Source organism: Bubalus kerabau, chromosome 1, assembly GCF_029407905.1.
Source record: "Bubalus kerabau isolate K-KA32 ecotype Philippines breed swamp buffalo chromosome 1, PCC_UOA_SB_1v2, whole genome shotgun sequence".
NCBI lineage: Eukaryota > Metazoa > Chordata > Mammalia > Artiodactyla > Bovidae > Bubalus > Bubalus kerabau.
The window spans coordinates 173,408,703-173,426,974 of record NC_073624.1 but is presented as its reverse complement, the minus strand read 5'-3'; the positions used below and the strand labels follow the sequence as shown (position 1 = coordinate 173,426,974).

At 54.2% G+C, this 18,272-nt stretch overlaps 2 protein-coding genes across 3 annotated transcripts in view; both read right to left on the bottom strand.

Annotated features, from left to right (window-relative positions):
- Positions 1–1,926: 1,926 nt before the first annotated feature.
- On the bottom strand, positions 1,927–8,808 carry TM6SF2 (transmembrane 6 superfamily member 2). Its single transcript, XM_055566477.1, has 10 exons — positions 8,632–8,808; positions 6,793–6,896; positions 6,294–6,391; positions 6,121–6,224; positions 5,637–5,719; positions 4,856–4,980; positions 4,572–4,673; positions 4,153–4,245; positions 3,360–3,479; positions 1,927–2,425 (listed from the first exon to the last, which is right to left on the bottom strand). The coding sequence occupies exons 1-10, from the start codon at positions 8,724–8,726 to the stop codon at positions 2,219–2,221; spliced, it is 1,131 nt and encodes a 376-aa protein (XP_055422452.1). The 5' UTR covers positions 8,727–8,808; the 3' UTR covers positions 1,927–2,218.
- Positions 8,809–11,647: 2,839 nt separating this feature from the next.
- Positions 11,648–18,272, bottom strand: part of SUGP1 (SURP and G-patch domain containing 1) — a 32,689-nt gene continuing 26,064 nt past the window's right edge. For both annotated transcript variants that reach the window (XM_055540443.1, XM_055540447.1), the window contains exons 9-14: positions 14,985–15,091; positions 13,985–14,162; positions 13,478–13,584; positions 12,573–12,718; positions 12,140–12,269; positions 11,648–11,846 (exon numbers count right to left, since the gene is read on the bottom strand). In XM_055540443.1, the coding sequence (XP_055396418.1) occupies positions 11,820–11,846; positions 12,140–12,269; positions 12,573–12,718; positions 13,478–13,584; positions 13,985–14,162; positions 14,985–15,091 (695 nt within the window). In that variant the 3' untranslated portion in view covers positions 11,648–11,819. The remainder of the gene's footprint in view (positions 11,847–12,139; positions 12,270–12,572; positions 12,719–13,477; positions 13,585–13,984; positions 14,163–14,984; positions 15,092–18,272) is intronic.

Sequence of the window (18,272 nt, the reverse complement as noted above, 5' to 3'; positions counted from 1 at the left end):
ATGAAATGATGGGACTGGATGCCATGATTTTAGTTTTCTGAATGTTGAGTTTTAAGCCAACTTTTCACTCTCCTCTTTCACTTTCATCAAGAGGCTCTTTAGTTCCTCTTTGCTTTCTGCCATAAGGGCGGTGTCATCTGCATATCTGAGGTTATTGATATTTCTCCCAGAAATCTTGAGTCCAGCTTGTGCTTCATCCAGCCCAGCATTTCACATGATGTACTCTGCATATAAGTTAAATAAGCAGGGTGACAATATACATCCTTGATGTACTTCTTTCCCGATTTGGAAACATTCTGTTGTTCCATGTCCAGTTCTAACTGTTGCTTTTGACCTGCATACAGATTTCTTAGGAGGCAGGTAAGGTGGTCTGGTATTCTCATCTCTTAAAGAATTTTCCACAGTTTGTTTTGATCCACACAGTCAAAGGCTTTGGAGAAGTCAATAAAGCAGATGTTTTTCTGGAACTTTTTTGATTATCTAACGGATGTTGGCAATTTGCTCTCTGGTTCCTCTGCCTTTTCTAAATCCAGCTTGAATATCTGGAAGTTCACCATTCACATACTGTTGAAGCCTGGCTTGGAGGATTTTGTGCATTATTTTGCTAGCATGTGAGATGAGTGCAATTGTGCAGAAATCTGAACATTCTTTGGCATTACCTTTCTTTGGGATTGGAATGAAAACTGACCTTTTCCAGTCCTGTGGTCACTGCTGAGTTTTCAGAATTTGCTGGCATATTGAGTGCAGCACTTTCACAGCATCATATTCCAGGATTTGAAATAGCTCAACTGGAATTCCATCACCTCCACTAGCTTTGTTCATAGTGATGCTTCCTAAAGCCCATTTGACTTCACATTCCAGGATGTCTGGCTCTAGGTGAGTGATCACACCATCATGGTTATCTGGGTCATGAAGATCCTTTTTGTATAGTTCTTCTGTGTATTCTTGCCACCTCTTCTTAATATCTTCTGCTTCTGTTAGGTCCATACCATTTCTGTCCTTTATTGTGCCCATCTTTGCATGAAGTGTTCCCTTGGTATCTCTAATTTTCATGAAGAGATCTCTAGTCATACTATAGATGCCTAGTAAGTATTGGTAGGGGTAGGGAGATCAATCCTCTAACCCACAGTGCTCTGGGCAGGAGTTATCCCTGAACCTGCAACTTCACTTAAGTTCAAAAATCAAATCAGGAGAGGGGACTTCCCTGGTGGTCCAGTGGCTAAGATTGTATGTTCCCAATGCAGGAGGCCTGGATTTGATCCCTGGTCAGGAAACTAGATCCCACATGCCAGAACAAGAGTTCGCATGCTGTAACTAAAGATCCTGCATGCTGCAACTAAGAACTCTGGCAGTCAAAGAAATAAAAATAAATGTTAAAAAAAGTTAAAACCAGAGGACAAGGAGCCCTTCCCCCAACTACTTGGCTGCCCCCCAACTTCATTTTCTCCCAAATATGAGCCAATCAGACAGCAGACACAGGGCTCTGTGGTTGAAGGAGCCAGGACTCTATGCCTAACCCAGTTGCATTAAGGAGGCATGACCTCGGACCAGGCTCTTCACCTCCTGCAGACTCAGTTTTCCCATCTGGAATATGAGGTGAGATCCAGCATGTAGTGTGTGAGGTTGGTCATTGGCCTGGTATATGGTAGGTGATTTAAACTGTGTCACACTGTTAGTTAATATAATTTCTTGGTGGAGCTTAGAGTTTGGACTTTTCTCTCCTGATTGTGACCTCAGACGTGTCTCCGGTCCTCTCGGAGCCTTGTTTTTCCCCATCTGGAAGATGGGGCTGTGCACACCAACCAGAGGCCAACTTCTCTTGTCTAGCACCTTAGCTCCTGTGAGTTAAGCTGGCAGTGATGAGTGGGCCCTGGTAGGTTCTGAGAAGAGGGTCCCTTGCCCCATGAAACACTCAGAGCAACGTTTTATGCATCAAAAGGACTTTTACTAAAATGATCCATTGAGGGAGAGAATGGATAGGGAAGGTGCCTATGTGGAGTTTGGGTGAGGTGACAGCTGAGCATGCCTGTGGCCCTCTCTGCTGGAACACCTGGACCTTGGGCACCCCCATCCCACCCACTGGCCTGAAATCACCATAGCCAGAACTGAAGGCACCCAGAAACATACCTCCTGTCTCTAAAAAAGCCCAACCCACCCTTCCAAGGACAGGGCTGGCTGGGCATGTAAACTGAGTCTTGTGGGGGGTCCCACGGCCCCCTCAGTGCTGCTTCTCATGGGGGGCTGGGGGCCCAGGAGGTGGGCGTAGGAAGAAGGCAGGGCGCCACAGGCAGCGGAAGGCCAGCAAGTGGGGGCCCAGCGCATACAGTAGGTTACACACGAAGAAGCTGGTCCAGGCATCCTCAGGCACACGGTAGGTGAAGGGCGTGCGCAGGTGCATGGAGGCCCCCATGTGTGAGAACTGTGCCTGGCAGCCAGAAAGGGAGGATGGATGTCACAGACCAGAGGACAAGTCCCAGCATCGCCAGCATCCCACCATGGGGAACCCCAAAGTTCTTCATCCCTATCTCTCTGGTCCTGCTGACCTACCTGTCTCCCCTCTTCAATCCCTCTGTCTCTAAACATCCCTGTGCCCCACATGTCCTGTCTATTCTTACCCATTTATCTGTGAGCCTCTGCCCAGCTACCTAACCAGAACCATCTTCGCTCTGTCTGCTGGACCCTTCACCCCATCTCTCTGACCTGAGTCTAGCCCCTCCTCTTGGTCTTCCCCACCCCAGGCAGCCTTGACACAAATCCTCTCAATTCTACCTGTAATAGATAAAGTAATAATACATCTAATCAAGGTCCTCCTGATCCCACTGCCCCGGCCAGGGTCCAGCCTTTATCACGTCCCATCAGAAACCCAGAAACATGCCCCCAGCTCTGAACCCTCCACTGCTCAAACACCTTCTATAGCTCCCCATTGTTCTCAGCACAAGCTCCCAAGCCCAGATTTCAAAGCCCTTAGCATCTAGCTGTCAATTTATCTTGCCGCTGCCTTTATCCACGTTATGGCTGTCTAAACCACTGACCCCCTCTGTGCATTTCTTTGTGCTGTTCCCATTCCTGAAATGCTTTTCCCTGCCTAAAGAATTCATACCCATACATCAAAGCCCATGCCCCCTCTTTTAAGAACTCTGCCCCTCTGGAATCCCTCTCAGCTTCTGTACCCACTCTGTTCAGTTCTGACTTCATGGGATGGGGTATATGTGTCTGGCCCATTTTTCTTTCCAACACTAGGAAATCCTGGGAGCCTGTCAAGGGCCTGGCATCACCCAAGGTGAGCACAAAGGCAATTGATGAGCAAGCAGGACTTTCCTAAGCACCGGCCCAACATACCCCAACCCACCCCACCTCACCTGGCCAATGGCTCCAGCAAATACCAAGGCCCAGTCAGGCAGCCAGGAGCATCCAGGAAAGATGAGGGCATAGATGGCCAGGCCATAGAAAGGCAGCACATAGAACATATTCACCAGCATCTGAGGGGCACAGAACTGATGGAATGAGTAGCTGCTCAGCTAGGTCTCCTGATGCCCCTTAGGTGGTGGCCCCAGGGAGGATCTGGCCAGCCTCAGACTCTATCAAGATTGGGGTTCACTGTATATCCCACCTTTGTGGAAATTACTCCTTTCTTTCCCTTGGGTTTCCCCCCTACACCACTCTCATACACTGAGCCCCCCACCCCCATCTTCCTCTATAGGTAGCATGTGACCCTGACCTGATCAATCAGAACATCCCACCCCCCTGGCCATAATAATCAGCTATGAGCATGTGACTTAAACTTGGCCAATCAGAGCCTACTTAAGACTTACACTTAAGCACTGAGAAATTAAGGGCTCAGTCTCCTCTGAGGTGGCTAAATAGGGAGAATGGAAGCCTGGAGATACCCAAGGCTGTCTCGGCCATACCACAAAGGCACCACCTGAGGGTGGAGCACATGCAAAGAAAGCAGAGCCTGGAGATAGAGTAGCTTTGAGCTCCTGGATCCAGCCATACCTGAAGACCCCATCTGTAGTTTTTTGGTATGACAATAAATTCCATTTGTGGATCAGCCACTTTGACTTGTGTTGTTTCGGCACCTTCATCAAAGGGGCCCAGTGGATTCCTAACCACAGCAGGACCGTGGCCCTCTCCTCCCACCTGCCCTCTCACCTGCACCTTTGGATAGGTCACGGGGTCTCTCAGGTATGGTTCATACTGATAGATGTAGACAAAGCAGGCATCCATGGGGCAGTCAAGTACCACCTAGGGCCCGCAGACAAACCAACAGCCTTAAACATCCCTCCCATAGGGATATTTCCCCACCCTCCTGGGAGGGGCCCACACCCCCTGCTCTGGCCTGCCCCAGCCTTGGTTTTCTCCTTTGAGAATCCACAGATACTTGAGCTGGGGAGAAGGCTACAGGGAATGGGACTTTGTGATGGAACACTCAGATTAGACTCAGTAAACTTCCCTGGATGATTAGGTGGGAGAGTAGTGGCGTTTTTCTGCACTGGATAAAGAAGTTAAAGAAGGGAGGGATGGGCTGAGGAGGGGACTGGAGGCAAGTAGGCTGGCCAGTGCAGACTCACCAGGCCCCGAAAGAGGGTGAAGAATGCAGCAAAGATGAGGTAGATGATGAGGGCCAGGTCAACTGGGCGCCACAGAAGGCCCTTTCTTTGGTCCTCCTCCACCTGCCCCATGAGAGATAGCATGAGAAGTCTGGTATCCAACAGGTACTCAGTGAAGGCTCATCCCTTCTTCCCTAATCACCAAGGAGATCTTTCCAAGGAGATAATGTCTTTGGCGAGAAGCAACCCAAATGGGGAACATTCAGGCATTTGGGACAAGGCTGACCTGGGGGCAAGGGACTCACCATGTTGGGAGTGCAGCAGGTTGGCACCTGGGTCTGGTTGAAGACCCTCAAGCCAGCCCAGCATGGGACCAGCAAGAAAGGAATGGTGAGGAAAAATGTAGGCCTGATCTCTGAGCTGTATTTGCCTGCCATGGTAGGAGAGACAGGGTGTCACGAAGCGGGGATCTCCCAGGCCTGGCTGGACCCTTTGGCAGGGCCATGTCAAAGCCCCTGGCTGGAAGCTGTTGAGTCACAAATGCCATCCTAGCTCAGCCCTAACACCTCTGACTCCCCAGTGCTTCTAAGATGGTGACCATGCTCCTCAGCCTGGCCTTCCCCAATTTACCTTCGGGACATGGCTCCTACACTTCAGCTGTTTTTCGTTCCCCCTGGAAACACCCTGGATAGTCCTCTTTCACAGCCATCCCCACATCCCTGGCTGCCTGCTCTGCTCTGTCTCCCAAGACCTACCTACCTACAAAGCTGTCAGTCTGCCCTCTGGATCCACTTTAAGACTCCCTTCTCATGTCAAGAGCATTCTGGGCTAAGTCCCTGGGGTCAGGGACCACTAGCTGGGGAAGAAGTGGAATGTGCTTCCATTCCTCCAAGAGGAAAATGGGAGAGATGTGGGGAAAGTCTGCAGACTTAGACTGTGAATGGAGAGGCATGCAGTTGGCGGGGGTGGGGGGCTGCCCTCTGCAGACACCGGAAAAGGTATGGAGGACCCCATGGGGCCCGACTTCCAGATGGGGGGCAGTGACCCAGCCCAGGGAGACAGGATTCCGCAGAGCCAAGTCCTTACCAAGGATATTTCCTGGGAGGAACACTAGGATGCTCATGATGAAGGAGCCCAGCCAGTAGAGTCCAAAGTTCCGGTAACTCTTCCTGGGTGGGAGACGGAGGAGTAACCGGTAGATACCTGTCCCCCAGTCTCAGAGGGTCAGGGTCCAGAGAGCAGTCTGGGCTCCCCAGGTTTGGACCCCTTCAGTTTCACCCAAGACAGAAGGGACAACAGGGAGTTGAATGAGGGAATGAACAGTCAGACCCTATGTCCAAGGATAGCAGTGGCTGCCCAGGTACGGGGTGACACAACAGAAGAGAATCAGCCACCAGGGACATCTGTGACATCCCCTGACTCCTTCTCCTAGCCACCCCTGTCTAAGCCCTAGGGGGACTTCCTGATTTCCCCCACACACACTTCTGGCTTCACCCTGGCCTGGGACCTCCCACTTAAGAACTCCGCCTCCTTCCCAGGGTCCGGGTGCCACCCTGCCCGCCTCGCGCACCTTTTACGGATGGCACCAGTCATGGCCAGGTAGAGGAGGTAGTGAACAATGCCATCCCAGTAGCAGATGAAAACTCCATGTGCCGTGCGCAGGTATGGCTCACCCTGCGGGGACAGGTGTGGGGCTCAGACAGGCAGTAGGACTGCGGGCATCCCAGACCGCTCCCGACATACCTCCTTGGTGTAAAACGCCATGAAACCCGCCGTGTAGCCGTCTTCCTGGAGAGCAATAAGGAGGTCCACCACGGATGTGAAGGCGAAGACCGCGAAGACTACGGGAGAGCAGGCGGGGCATTGGCAGTGTGGGGGCGGGGTAGAGATTAGGTGTGGGCGGGGCCTGAGAGTTCTTGCTGGGGACTCAGTTTCCCAAAGCCTCTGTGCAAAGCTGCTCCCAGGCCCAACCCCACAAATCACATGACCCACGACCCTTCCTCATAGGCAGGCACAGTCCTTGACTTAAAGGTGTCCACAGGTTGATGAGAAAGGCACTGTTCTGGCACTCAGGAGCCCCAAGTCAGAAGGGGGAGGCCCCCTGAGATTCCCCAATCAACAGGGGGTCTCCAGTCTCTCTGAGGTTCTCCAGTCTGATGAAGGCCCTTCAAGGACTGCCAGTCTGATGCAGGAAGCCCTTGCCCAAACAGTTCTCTTCCCCAGGACCCTCCCACCAACTTACCAGCATACAGTGGGTCATAATAGATGCCACTTCGGGACAAGCTGTATATTGCCAAGGAGAGCAGACCCAGGATCAGGGTGCTCATCAACACCACCCCCAGGGGGCTGTGGAGAGGAAAGCCAAGTCAGGGAGGCCAGACCCAGTTTGAGACCCTATTGCACCCTGGGGCAGAGCAGACACCAGGAAGCTCCAGGTGACCAGGCTGAAGCTCCTGTCCATCAAGGAAAGCCATTCCCTGAAACTCCCATTTCCCAGCACCAGGCTCTTGCTCCAGCTGTTTCTGACCCACCGCCTCAGTTCAGTTCAGTTGCTCAGTCATGTCTGACTGTTTGCGACACCATAGACTGCAGCACACCAGGCTTCCCTGTCCGTCACCAACTCCCAGAGCTTGCTCAAACTCATGTCCATTGAGTCGGTGATGCCATCCAACCATCTCATCCTCATGTCCCACCCCCTAATTCCTTCCAAAAGTCTTTCCACTTGGCAAAGTCCTATTCATCCTTCATGGCCCATCTACATTGCTCCTCTTCCAGGTACAGAGGGAATCTCTGTCAGCCCCTTCTGACTATGTGATTTATCTGGTCACCTGCTGATGTGTGTCAGCTTGCTTATTCATTCAACAATTCCAAGACCCTCTGTGGTCAGTTCCAGTGCTCACAACCACCAAAGGATCTCTAGAGCTTAGCTCTGTACACCTCATTGTCTGAAGCTCCTGACTCCTCCCAGATAAAGTCCAAATCTTTCCACCAACCCCACCCCACCCTGCCCTGATTTGTTCCTATCAACCTGATAAGGCACGTCAACCACCTGCAGAGATAATAGAAGCCATGTCTCTGGGCAGCCCCCGACACTTGGCAAATCAAGGCCCAGATACTGTGGGAGACATATCCAAGGTCACATATTCTCCCCTTACACTCTCTCCAGATCCCTACCTTCCCCCGACCCCTTAGGATCCCCATTCTTGCCCCATCCAACCAACAATGACAATTATAGTAATTAGCTGAGACCACAACAGCGTCTTGGCACATAGTTCATAATCCTTGACGGTAACTATGGAATGAGTCTAGGATTATGTTCATTACACAACGAAGAAACCGAGGCTCCCGGGGGCAACCTGGCTCACTTGGGTTCCAGGAGGGTGGAACCAGGAATTTGCACCCAAGGAGCCAACTCCATAGTCAAGATTCCCTCTACCCTATTGTCTCAGCCTGTGTTGGTTTTGGGGGTATGAGGGATTGGTGGATGGCTGGTATTCAGTGGCTGGATCCACAGGGTTGAGGCCTGGGGTTAGGTGGTAGGGACAGGGGAGGTCCCTACCTCCCCTGGCATGTAGGGAAAACTGAGGCTGTGTACAGGGTGGGCCAGCCAGCCCCTGAAGAGAAGGAAGTGTCAGACAGGCGATGGAGGAACTGTCTGGTAGGGGTAGCGCAGCAGAACTTGTGTGTGGCAAGAGCCGGGTCACTGGGGCCTTATCTGGGACAATACTTTGACCCTTGGCGACTTTGGAGTCTGTGCTGGGCATATCCCTGGGAAAACTCCAGAAACATTCCAAAACCCTGCCTTGTTAGGGGCTCTGTTTCTCAAAGTCCCTCTCCCAGGCCCCAAACGTCCCAGGAGCGCCCCCAGCTCCACCACACTGCTCCAGCCGGCTGGAAGGGTATTTCCGGTTGGAAGCGAGAGGTTCTCCTGACCCAGCCCCCTTCTCCCCCGTGCCAGCGGCGCGGGGCCGCTCGGCTCAGGGGAGCACGCGCATCCGCATCCCGCCCGCTTCGCACCCTCACACCCCAACCCGGCCCCGCCGCCCCAGAAGCCGCCTCCCCAGCCCCTTCCCGCACGCACTACGAGAGCAGCGAGACGTAGTTGAGCGCGAAGGACAACGGTAGGGCGCCCAGCGACAGAACTGCGATCTTGCCCGCCAGCGGCGGGATGTCCATAGCCGCGGCGCCGGGACCCCGGCTCGGTTCCTGCGTGGCTGTGCCTCTGGGTGCCGAGGTGCCAGGGACCCAGCCAGACTCAGCCCCGCCTGGCGCAAAGGTCGTCCCCTCCACACCACCGCCCCCGCCCTCCCGCCTCCCCGCCGCCACTGTGATTGCCCCGCGAGCTCCCGGGGAGCCTCCGAGGCCCCTCCCTCTCCCAGCGGCCCCTCCCCTCCATTGATAGCCTCGCCGGACTCGGGGCGGTCCCCAAGGGCAATGCCTGCCGCCCAGCCGGTTTCGCTTTCTACTAATGCTGATTAGAACACAAGTCCTCAAGGATGCTTCCATTTCTGCGTCCTGGAGGTCCTCGGCCAGCAACTTCACTAGGATCCAGTGGTTACGGATTCTGCGTTTCTGCGCACTGACAAGAGAACCTTACCCGCCTGGGTGCTGAGTTCTCTTCAGTGCCCTGGGATTTGAGTTTTCATGCGATGGCCTCAAACAAATTTAAACACGTGTCCAGGTGTGACGTTTTGACTGGGCCCCTGGGGTAGGGGGCGGGGGAGGGCATCTCAAGGCAGACTGCCAGGGCCCAGGGTTGGCGACACCTTGAAGGGCTCCGTGATTCTCTACTGTTTCTTCCTCTATACTGAACACCTGCTAATGTGGGCGGGTCCGAAGGGGCGGCTAAGGATGGTGAGGAGTTTGATGATGATGTTTGTTCCTGGCAGGAAGAATACCTCAAGCTTTGGGCTGAGCAGCAGAAGGGAGACACTAGGGCTGGGGCGGTGGTGGAGGTTCATAGAGCAACGTAGGGTGGACTTGGGAGGGTTCTGGACAGCCGGGAGGCTGGGCTCCATCGTGGGGCAAATGCAAGCAACCCCTCCCTGGTCGCTGGACCAGGGAGGGGTTGAAGGATGGAGATAAAATTAGGAAGCAGCTGTCAGTCAACCCCTCCAGCTAGCCTCGGATTCTTGCCCATGTGGTGCTTGTGGCTGCAGGAAGTAGGGTAAGCAGTGCCCACTTTATTCTTGTCCCAAGGAAACCTAGAGTCTTTTTTTGGGGGTGGTGGGGGGGGTGGAGCTGCACCATTAGGGCTTTGGGACTTTAGTTACCTGACCAGCGATTGAACTTGGGGCACAGCTGTGAAAGTGCATATCTTAACCACTGGACCACCAGGGAATTCCCTGGGGTAAAATTCTAACCCACACATCCCCCACTCCCTGCTCCTGGCCCAGCCAGGGTCCCATCTCCATGGGCCAGCTGGGTCCCCTCTCTGAGCCTGGGTGACAAGATGATCTTTGGCAACTGACTCAAAACCTTCTTTCCTCAGGGGCCTGTTTCCCTTGATGCGAAGTTCAGGTTCCTCTGGGCTGACCTGAATCTCCAGCCTCCTTTCTTGACCTTTCTCAACTCCAGTGGTTTCCCTACATGCCCCCTCTCCTGTCTGCAAGATGGACCCTCTCCTATTTCCCCACCTCTTAAAGAAGGCTGCAGTGTCCTGTCCTCCAGGCAGCTCACCTGGTCACTCCAGCCCCACTTTTACCCCTGGAGGGCTGGGGGTCTGGTGCAGCTCTGTCCAAGGGTCTGGTCTTAAACCCCGTATCTGGGAGATGGCTACACATCCACCCGGCATTTGGAGGCCTCCTCTTCTAACTCTCCCTCTGGCTGGGGCTGAAGTCCATGGTCTGAGTCTGATGATCCTTTTGGTCACTGAACATTAAATGGAGGAGTGACCCTGACCTGGAGATCAAGGTGTCAGGGACCAAGCCCCAAGGTTCCCACGGCTGGAATCTGGCACCCAGAACTACACCCTTCTGCTCAGGACTCTGGCTGCCAGGGCAGGCTGCATGTCACCCCTTTGCCTTGCCCCGGGAACAGCATCCATGGAGGAGAGGCAGGGTAGTGAGTGCCACTCCAACCAGGGAGCTGCTGCTGGGACTCCCAGACTCCCTCACTGAGACATTCCCCGGACCACCTCCACCACAGGTCCCGGCTCCTCTTCACAGCGCTCATCAGTCTCAGATGGCATTAGGGGTTCATGGCCACAGCCCCAGCAGAGTGTGGGTGCCCGGGGCAGATCCTGCCCATCTGGGTCACAGTGCGCAGTGCTTGCTGAACGGCCGTGTGAACTGCAGGCCGGCCCAGGAGCCTGATGCCAGCTCAAGTCCTCAGACCCCTTGAACCCACAGTGGCTGAGCAGGACCCACTGTATGGGGCAGGGGGGTGAGCTGTAGGGGCCCCCAGTGGCCCAGGCAGGCCCTGATATTCCAAGAATGGCTCACAGATTTTGGAGACCTTGCCCAAGTTGCTCACTCAAGATCCCCAGGTGATTTCTGCACAAACATGAGGCACCGGCTCTGGAGATGGGGTGAGCTCTAAGCACACACTGTGTTCTGGGCTGCCCACTAGCCTCCCCTCTTCCAGGAGGCGTGTGATGTCCCAGTCCAGTCTATCTGTCCGGGAAGCTGTCTCCCAGAGGCATGAGCCCTAGGGACTTGTATGTCCACCCTACTCTGAGGATGCAGGGCAGCCGGGATGGCTTGGGCTACAGCATCACCCGCCAGGTCTGCTGCATGCGGCGTGGGTGGGAGGCCCTGTCAGTGCTACCTGTCGAGAGGTGAGGGGCGTGCCCTGGGTCCACCTGCCTTGCGGGTCTGAGGGAGAACTGGGCTTGCCTGGGGAGCCCTCCTGAGCCTCCCCCTGTGGCGCAGTGCCAGGCTAGGTCCCTTATGCCCTCAGCCTAGGTGCAGCCAGATCTCCTTCGGCTGCTGGCCGCCCCTCCAAAGTTCCTCTCCTCAACTCCAACCCAGGCTGATGGGGTCCCCACGAGCACACAAAGTGTGATTTTCCAGGATTCTGTGGGCACTGGGCAGCCTTCACAGGTGCATCCTGTCCCCCCCGTCCACCGTGGCCCTGCTGCTAAGCAACAGGAGGGGTTTCTGGTGATGGCAAGACCAGGCTGCCACAGCAGGCAGACTCTGGGGTTTTAATACACAGCACAACACTCGCAACAACGGGAAGGGCGGGCAGAAATGCAGGCTGGAACATTCCACAGTCCAGGGATGGTCAGTCTTTTGGAAAGTACACTTGTGCATTTCTCCAGAATACTCAGTAGTAAGGCCGTCTGGGGTTGTTCTGTGGGAAGCAAGAAAGATAAAACGGGAGGGGATTATGCTAACAGAAGACAGCGGTTCCTCCCATCCAGAACCTAGCAGGAGCAGCGAGCTCACATTTTCCAGGAGGGAGGGCAGCTTTGGGGAGGAGACACAGACTTTAACACAGGTGGAGAAGTGGAGGTGGGTTTGCTGATGAGCCAGCCTGGCAAGACTGCAGAAGGAGGGACACTCCTGTTACCAGCACCACCACCCCTCCAGGGGAGGAACTGTGGTGACCCAGCAGAAACAAGATGGGGACGGGGACACACGCACCAGGGGGTTGGGCCGGAAGCGGTAGGCCAGCATCATCCTCTTGCGGAAAGCCTCGTATTCGTCATCTTCCTTGGAGAGCTCGGCTGGCCGGTCAATGCCAAAGCCAGCGCCATCTACCGTGGTGGTGCCCCTGCAATGGGGCAATGGGCGGGGTGAGCAGGGAGCGGGATGGGGCCAGCGGAAAGGGGGAGAGGGACCTGAGCTTGGGGGCAGAGAGGCCTCACTCGCCCCGGATGGGCTCAGCAGCAGCACCCAATGCAGCTCCATGGGGGGGTATGCTGGGCTGGGCAACACCTGTCTGGGACACAGCTGGCACTGTGAGAAGATGGAGAGCCCAAGCTGGTCCCACCACCAGAGTCCACAGCCCTGGCCTATGTCTCTGCATAGGGCTTTTCCTCTGCCCCCCGCCCCCAGCACTGGAGGCCACACTCACTTGTTGACGGGGTTCTTGATGCCCTGTCCCTCCGAGCCCAGGCCGTCCCCCTCCTTCCAGCCCATCTTCATCAGCATCTGGTAGCCGATGTTCTCGATCGTCAGCTTGAACTCCTTGTACTCTGAGTAGTCAGGCTCACGGCCTTCCTGCAGGGGAGGAGGCAGCCATCATCCACCAGGGCTGTAGCCACCCCTAATCCCAGCTCTGGCCCAGAACCCCACTCTACCCCATGGCCTCTGGGACCACCTGCCCCTCTGTCCCCACCACCATGTCAGACTCTTTGAGAAAAGATCAAGCTGCCCCCTGTCAGGGTCCCCAGGGCCAGAAGCAGTGCTGAGTTCCCTGGTGGCCACGTCAAAGAGGGCAAGATGACAGGTCACACAGGCCTTGACCACCATGAGAAAGATCCACAGTTCATCAGTGAAAACAAAGCTCATGTTCCAAGAGCTATTTGTTACACAGGGCACTAAAAAGAAGCCATGATCAATAAGGCGAACACCTCACTGACGAGATGATGTGCTACAAGACAGTTTTACAAAAACCCTCAAAAGCCGACGTGGAATGTTCTACATCAGCTCTCTCCTCTTGAGCACCAAGGCAGCACGGGAGGAATGTTTTCATTCTGGAGAGCCCAATACATGGGGGTGTCTGCCTGAGAAATGCCTTGCCTGTAATCTGCACTTAACTGGCTCCACTGGAAGCAGAATTTCCCTAAAGCCCTGGGAAGCGTTTCTAAAGTGACAACTGAGCTGCCGTTCACTAACGTCCTACACAGAGATGGCCTCTGTCACCAGCAGACGCCGCTCCTGGAAGAGGGCTCAACTTCCCCCGTGAGCCAGGGGGCCCGAGGGCACCGCAGGTGTCTGCCCCAGCAGGAGGCTGCAGTCCGGGCTCCTCCCAGTTACCTTCAGGGCCTTGAAGGTCTCCATGAACTTCTCCAGCTCGTCAGGTGGCAGGAAGTCCCCGATGAAGTGTTTGCCCCGGCCCATCTTCGTCAGCTGCTCCGCCCATTCTGCCCAGAGATGGGGTAAAGGTGAGAGGAGGAAGGAGCAGGTGGTGGCCCCACAGTCCAAGTATGAGTCTCAGGTGGAGTCTGGGGCCATGGGGAATGAATGAGGCAGCTGCTGAAACCCTGACATGAGCCCCTGCTCCCCCACACACCCTCCTGGGTACTGTGTTCAAGCGCCAGGGAACACTCAGAGGACCATGCATTTATCACTGAAGACACAGGCACAAGAGGCCAACTCTCTTGCCCCAGGCCTTATAGGCTGGGCAGGTGGCTCAAGATCCCAGCGTGGTGCCTCCGCGTACCTCCTGGGCAGCTGAGTGGGCTTCCCGAGCCCACAGCGCCCTGAAGGCAGGCCTCCGCCCGGCACTCCGCCTCGCCACCCTGGGACTCCCCCTTGGCCCACCTCGAGTCTTGTCCATCTCCATGCGCCGCAGCTGGTGCTCCCAGGTGCCCAGCTCGCTGTCCACCTCCTCGTCACTGTCGTAGCCGTGCTGGTGCTGCTGCAGTGCCTTCTCCCACAGCAGCTGCATGTCCTGCATCGCACGCTTGTGCTGCATGATCATGTCGTACATCTGCTGCATCTGTGGGCAGCACACACCAGTGAGCGAGGCCCCCCCCACACTCCGTGCATGATGGGTGCTCCGTCCCCGTCCCCGGGGCAGGCACAGCAGCGCGGCTTGGAGCAAGTGTTCAGGAAGGCACTGAATCTGGTGCGGGGACACGCCCTGGGCTTCCTGAACCTCTGTTGTGAGCAGGGAGGACCTCTCTAGTTTTTTCCCAGAGGCTGGCCTAGAATCTGCAACACCCTGGGCACCATCACTATGGCCCAAATGAGGGTGACGGGGGCTTCTGAGCCCTGGGAGGATCGAGGGTGAGGGGACACGGCTGCCAGCCTGAGGTGCTGGCCTGTGCAACTTGTCCCAGCTATTCCAGCGGACTGTGTTCTGGCCACAGAACACCCAGTGAGCCAGCCCGCCCTCCAATGCCCAACACCATCTGGGCAGCTGTCACACCATTCAGGGCACCCAGTACCAGCCAGGCTTATTGTGTATTGAGTGCTGGAGGGAACTGTAAGGAAAACTTAAATGGAGACCACCCAGTCGGGACCAGCCCACGAGTGCAGTGGGGAGCAGCCATGAAGCATTTGGGGCAGAGGCCGTTCAGGCAGCATGAGGGGGCCGGGCTCTGGACACAACTGTGGGCTGGGGAGGGCCCTTGGGGGATGGCATGCCACTGACAGGGGACCTACCTAACCAAGAGCCTCTCCCCTGAGTGTGGGGTCCACCTGGCACCACACAGAGGCTCACAAAGAACACACTGTGGCCACTGCACCACCGGGCAGAGCGGGAGACAACACTCCACCAGCCCTGTGGAGCCTGTCTGCCCTGCCCCCCGGGCCTTACCTCCTGTTGCTCCTTCAGCTGCTTCTTCTGGGCATCCGAAAGCTCCGTGACACCCACCAGACCCACGGGCTTTCCCTTCTCGTAGCCAAGACCCTTGAGGTCCTGAACTAGAAACAAGACACAGGCTGGTCAGCACTGGACACGTGGGCCCAGCCATGCACTTGTGTCCAAGGCAGAGTCCACGAGCTGACACTACCTGAGGCACCCGCCACGTGTAGCAGGACCCTGAAGCGGGAGCAGTCAGCATGCATGTCACTTGGTGACCTCGTGGGGCTTTTGTGCATGCAGTCCATTCCCCTGTGACTGTTCCAGGCAGGCTCTATGACCCCCACTGCAGATGCAGACACCGAAACTCAAGAGGTCTGGGCCCCACTCAAGGTGACAGAGCTAACAGGTGACAAGGAGGCGAATCTGCACAGCTAGAGACATGGCAGCTGAGAGTGTGTGTGCGTGCATGCACATGGGCTCCTGGGAGCAAGCCCTATGGTGAAGAGACAAGAAGTGCAGACACACAGGTGTGGAGCCGGCATCAGAACGCTGTCAGCGCCTGCCTGAGAGGCAGCCAGCCATCTTTAAAGCAACCAACGTGTAATCTGGTGTCAGCTTTGGAGCTTGGCTGGAACCCACGACACTAATTCATGAAGATGCTGTGAAGGCTCCATCTGAGTGCTGGAAACAACCTCCCTGAAGGGGGTGGCTGCCTGGGCAGCAACTCAGGCAAAAGAGGTGCAGAGGCCTCTCTGGAGGCTGGAAGAGCCAGGCCTTCCCAGATCAATGGGGCTGGGGCTTTGCCTGCAAGAACCACTCGCAGGTGCTTTTGGACCCTAAGATTGTCCCCTAATCCCTCAGTCTGTGGGGGCTCTGGAGGACACTGGGACACACCGTGGAGAGAACAAAGGAGCCAAGGTCGGAGCAGTCTGCTGTTCACCTGGATCAGGCCCTAAGTCCCTCTCCTCCCCCGGCCATTTAATCAGTGAGCAGGCGGGTGGGGGCTGCCCACAATTCCCTGGGAACAACGTGGGCCACTGGGGCTTGAACCTGAACCTGAGACTCTGGAGCCGGTACGTGTCCCCTAGATCGTGAAGGACACTTCTTCAGCAGCTGGGCCTGGACCTCAGGGACATGACCTCTGAGCTGGGACATGCATGCATGAGAGCAGCCCTCCCATCCGAGCATCCTCCTGTATACTGGGCACCACGTTTGGAACCTGGGCAGCAATTCGACCCTAGCAGCATCAACCCTGGGCAGAGATGAGATCTAGAGCCCCAAGCGGGTACTAAACTCTTCAGGTAGTAGCCTTTCTCTTTAGCCAAGGGAACACTGAGCAGGAGACTACTCTCAGAGTGGGCAGGGCCAACAGGCCAGCCTGTGACCTGGCCGAGATACCTTCTGTTTCAGCCCATCCTTGGACAGCAAACGTAAGTGTTGGCGTCAGGTCACACAGGACTTTTCTATGCTTGTGTGTCCAGCACCAGTCAAGTCAGGGCTGAGGGAGGTTGAGAGGGTTCTGCCCATAGTACAGGCTGCATGGTGAAGTCAGACAGAGAGCATGAGCTTACTGGTCATCAATATCTCCTACATGATGCCATGACAACAGACCCCCACCCTTAACGGTCTGTGGTAGAAAATGAGCAATGAGGCCACGCGTTGGCTGTCCCTGAAACTGCTGTCAAGGAGGGGAAAGCTGGACGTAGCTGCACAAAACCATCTGTAGCGATTACTGTGCTTATCATTGTACATTTCCTGAGCCTTCTATGACAAGACTAAATCCAAGTACTTTAGAGCTTAGGGAAAATCAGGACCCTCCATATGTTGTCTATAAGAGACTTATTTTAGATACAGACACAAACAAGTTGAGAGTGAAAGGAAAGAAAAAGATGCAAATAGTAACCAAGAGAGCTGCTCTGGCCATACTAGTATGGGACAAAATAGACTAAGTCAAAAAAGATTATGAGAGACAAAGAAGCACGCTACATATTAACAAAAGATTTGCTATATACACAGACCTTGGGGCTTCCCTGGTGGCTCAGATGCTACAGAATTTGTCTACAATGCAGAAGACCTGGGTTCAATCCCTGGGTTGGGAAGATTCCCTGGAGAAGGGCATGGCAACCCACGCCAGTACTCGTGCCTACAGAATTCCATGGACAGAGGAGTTTTGCGGGCTACAGTCCATGGGGTCGCAGAGAATCAGACACGACTGGGCGACTAATACACACAGACCTAACAGAGCTCCAAGATAAATGAAGCAAAACCCGACAAAACTGAAGGCAGCAATAAACAATTCTGTAGTAACTGTTGATGATTTCAATATCCTACTTTAAATAATGAACAGAGCATCTAAACAGAAGATCAGTAAGAATACAGAGGACTGAACGACACTACAAGCCAAACAAGACCTACTGGATTATCTACAGAACACGCAACCCAACAGCAGCGGAACACACAGTATTCTGGAACACACACACGGAACATTCTCCAGGATAGGTCACAAGTCGGATTACATAACAATTTGAATAAAAGTCATCTTTTCTGATCAAAATGGAATGATATGAGGAATCAGTGACAGAAGGAAAACTGGAAAACTCACAAATGTGGAAACTAAACACAATCTTAAAAACCAATAGGTCAAAGAAGAAATCACAAGAGATCAGAAGATGCTTAAGAGACAAATAAACATAAAGGCACAAGACACACCAACATTTATGGGGCGCAGCACAAGCAGGGCCAAGAGGAAAATTCATAGTTCAGACGCTCATATTAAAAAAAAGAAGGCAGACCTCCAACGAGCACCTAGCTGTCCATCCTAAGGAACCAGAAAAAGAAGAACAAACTAATTCCTGAGCTAGCAGAATGAAGGAAATGAAGATCAGAATGGAGATAAAACAAATAGGAAACAGAAAAATATCAGAGAGAAAAATCAATGAAACCAAAAGTTAGTTTCTTGAAAAGACAAAGGAAATGGACAAATCTTTAGATAGACTGCCTAAGAAAAAAAGAGAGACGACTCGACTACTAAAACAACAGGGAGATACAGCAGTCAACTTCACCAGTAGGGGATAAATTCCAAGATCCCCCCACAGGATGCCTCAAACTGCAGATAGTACTGAACCCTGTATACACACACACACACACACACACCCCCACTGCATACATACCAACCCATGATAAAGTTTAGTTTACAGGTTAGACACAGTAATATTAATAATAGCTAATAATAAAATAGAAGTTATAACAATACACCATAGTAAAAGTTATGTGAATGTGGTTTCTCTCCCAAAATGTTTC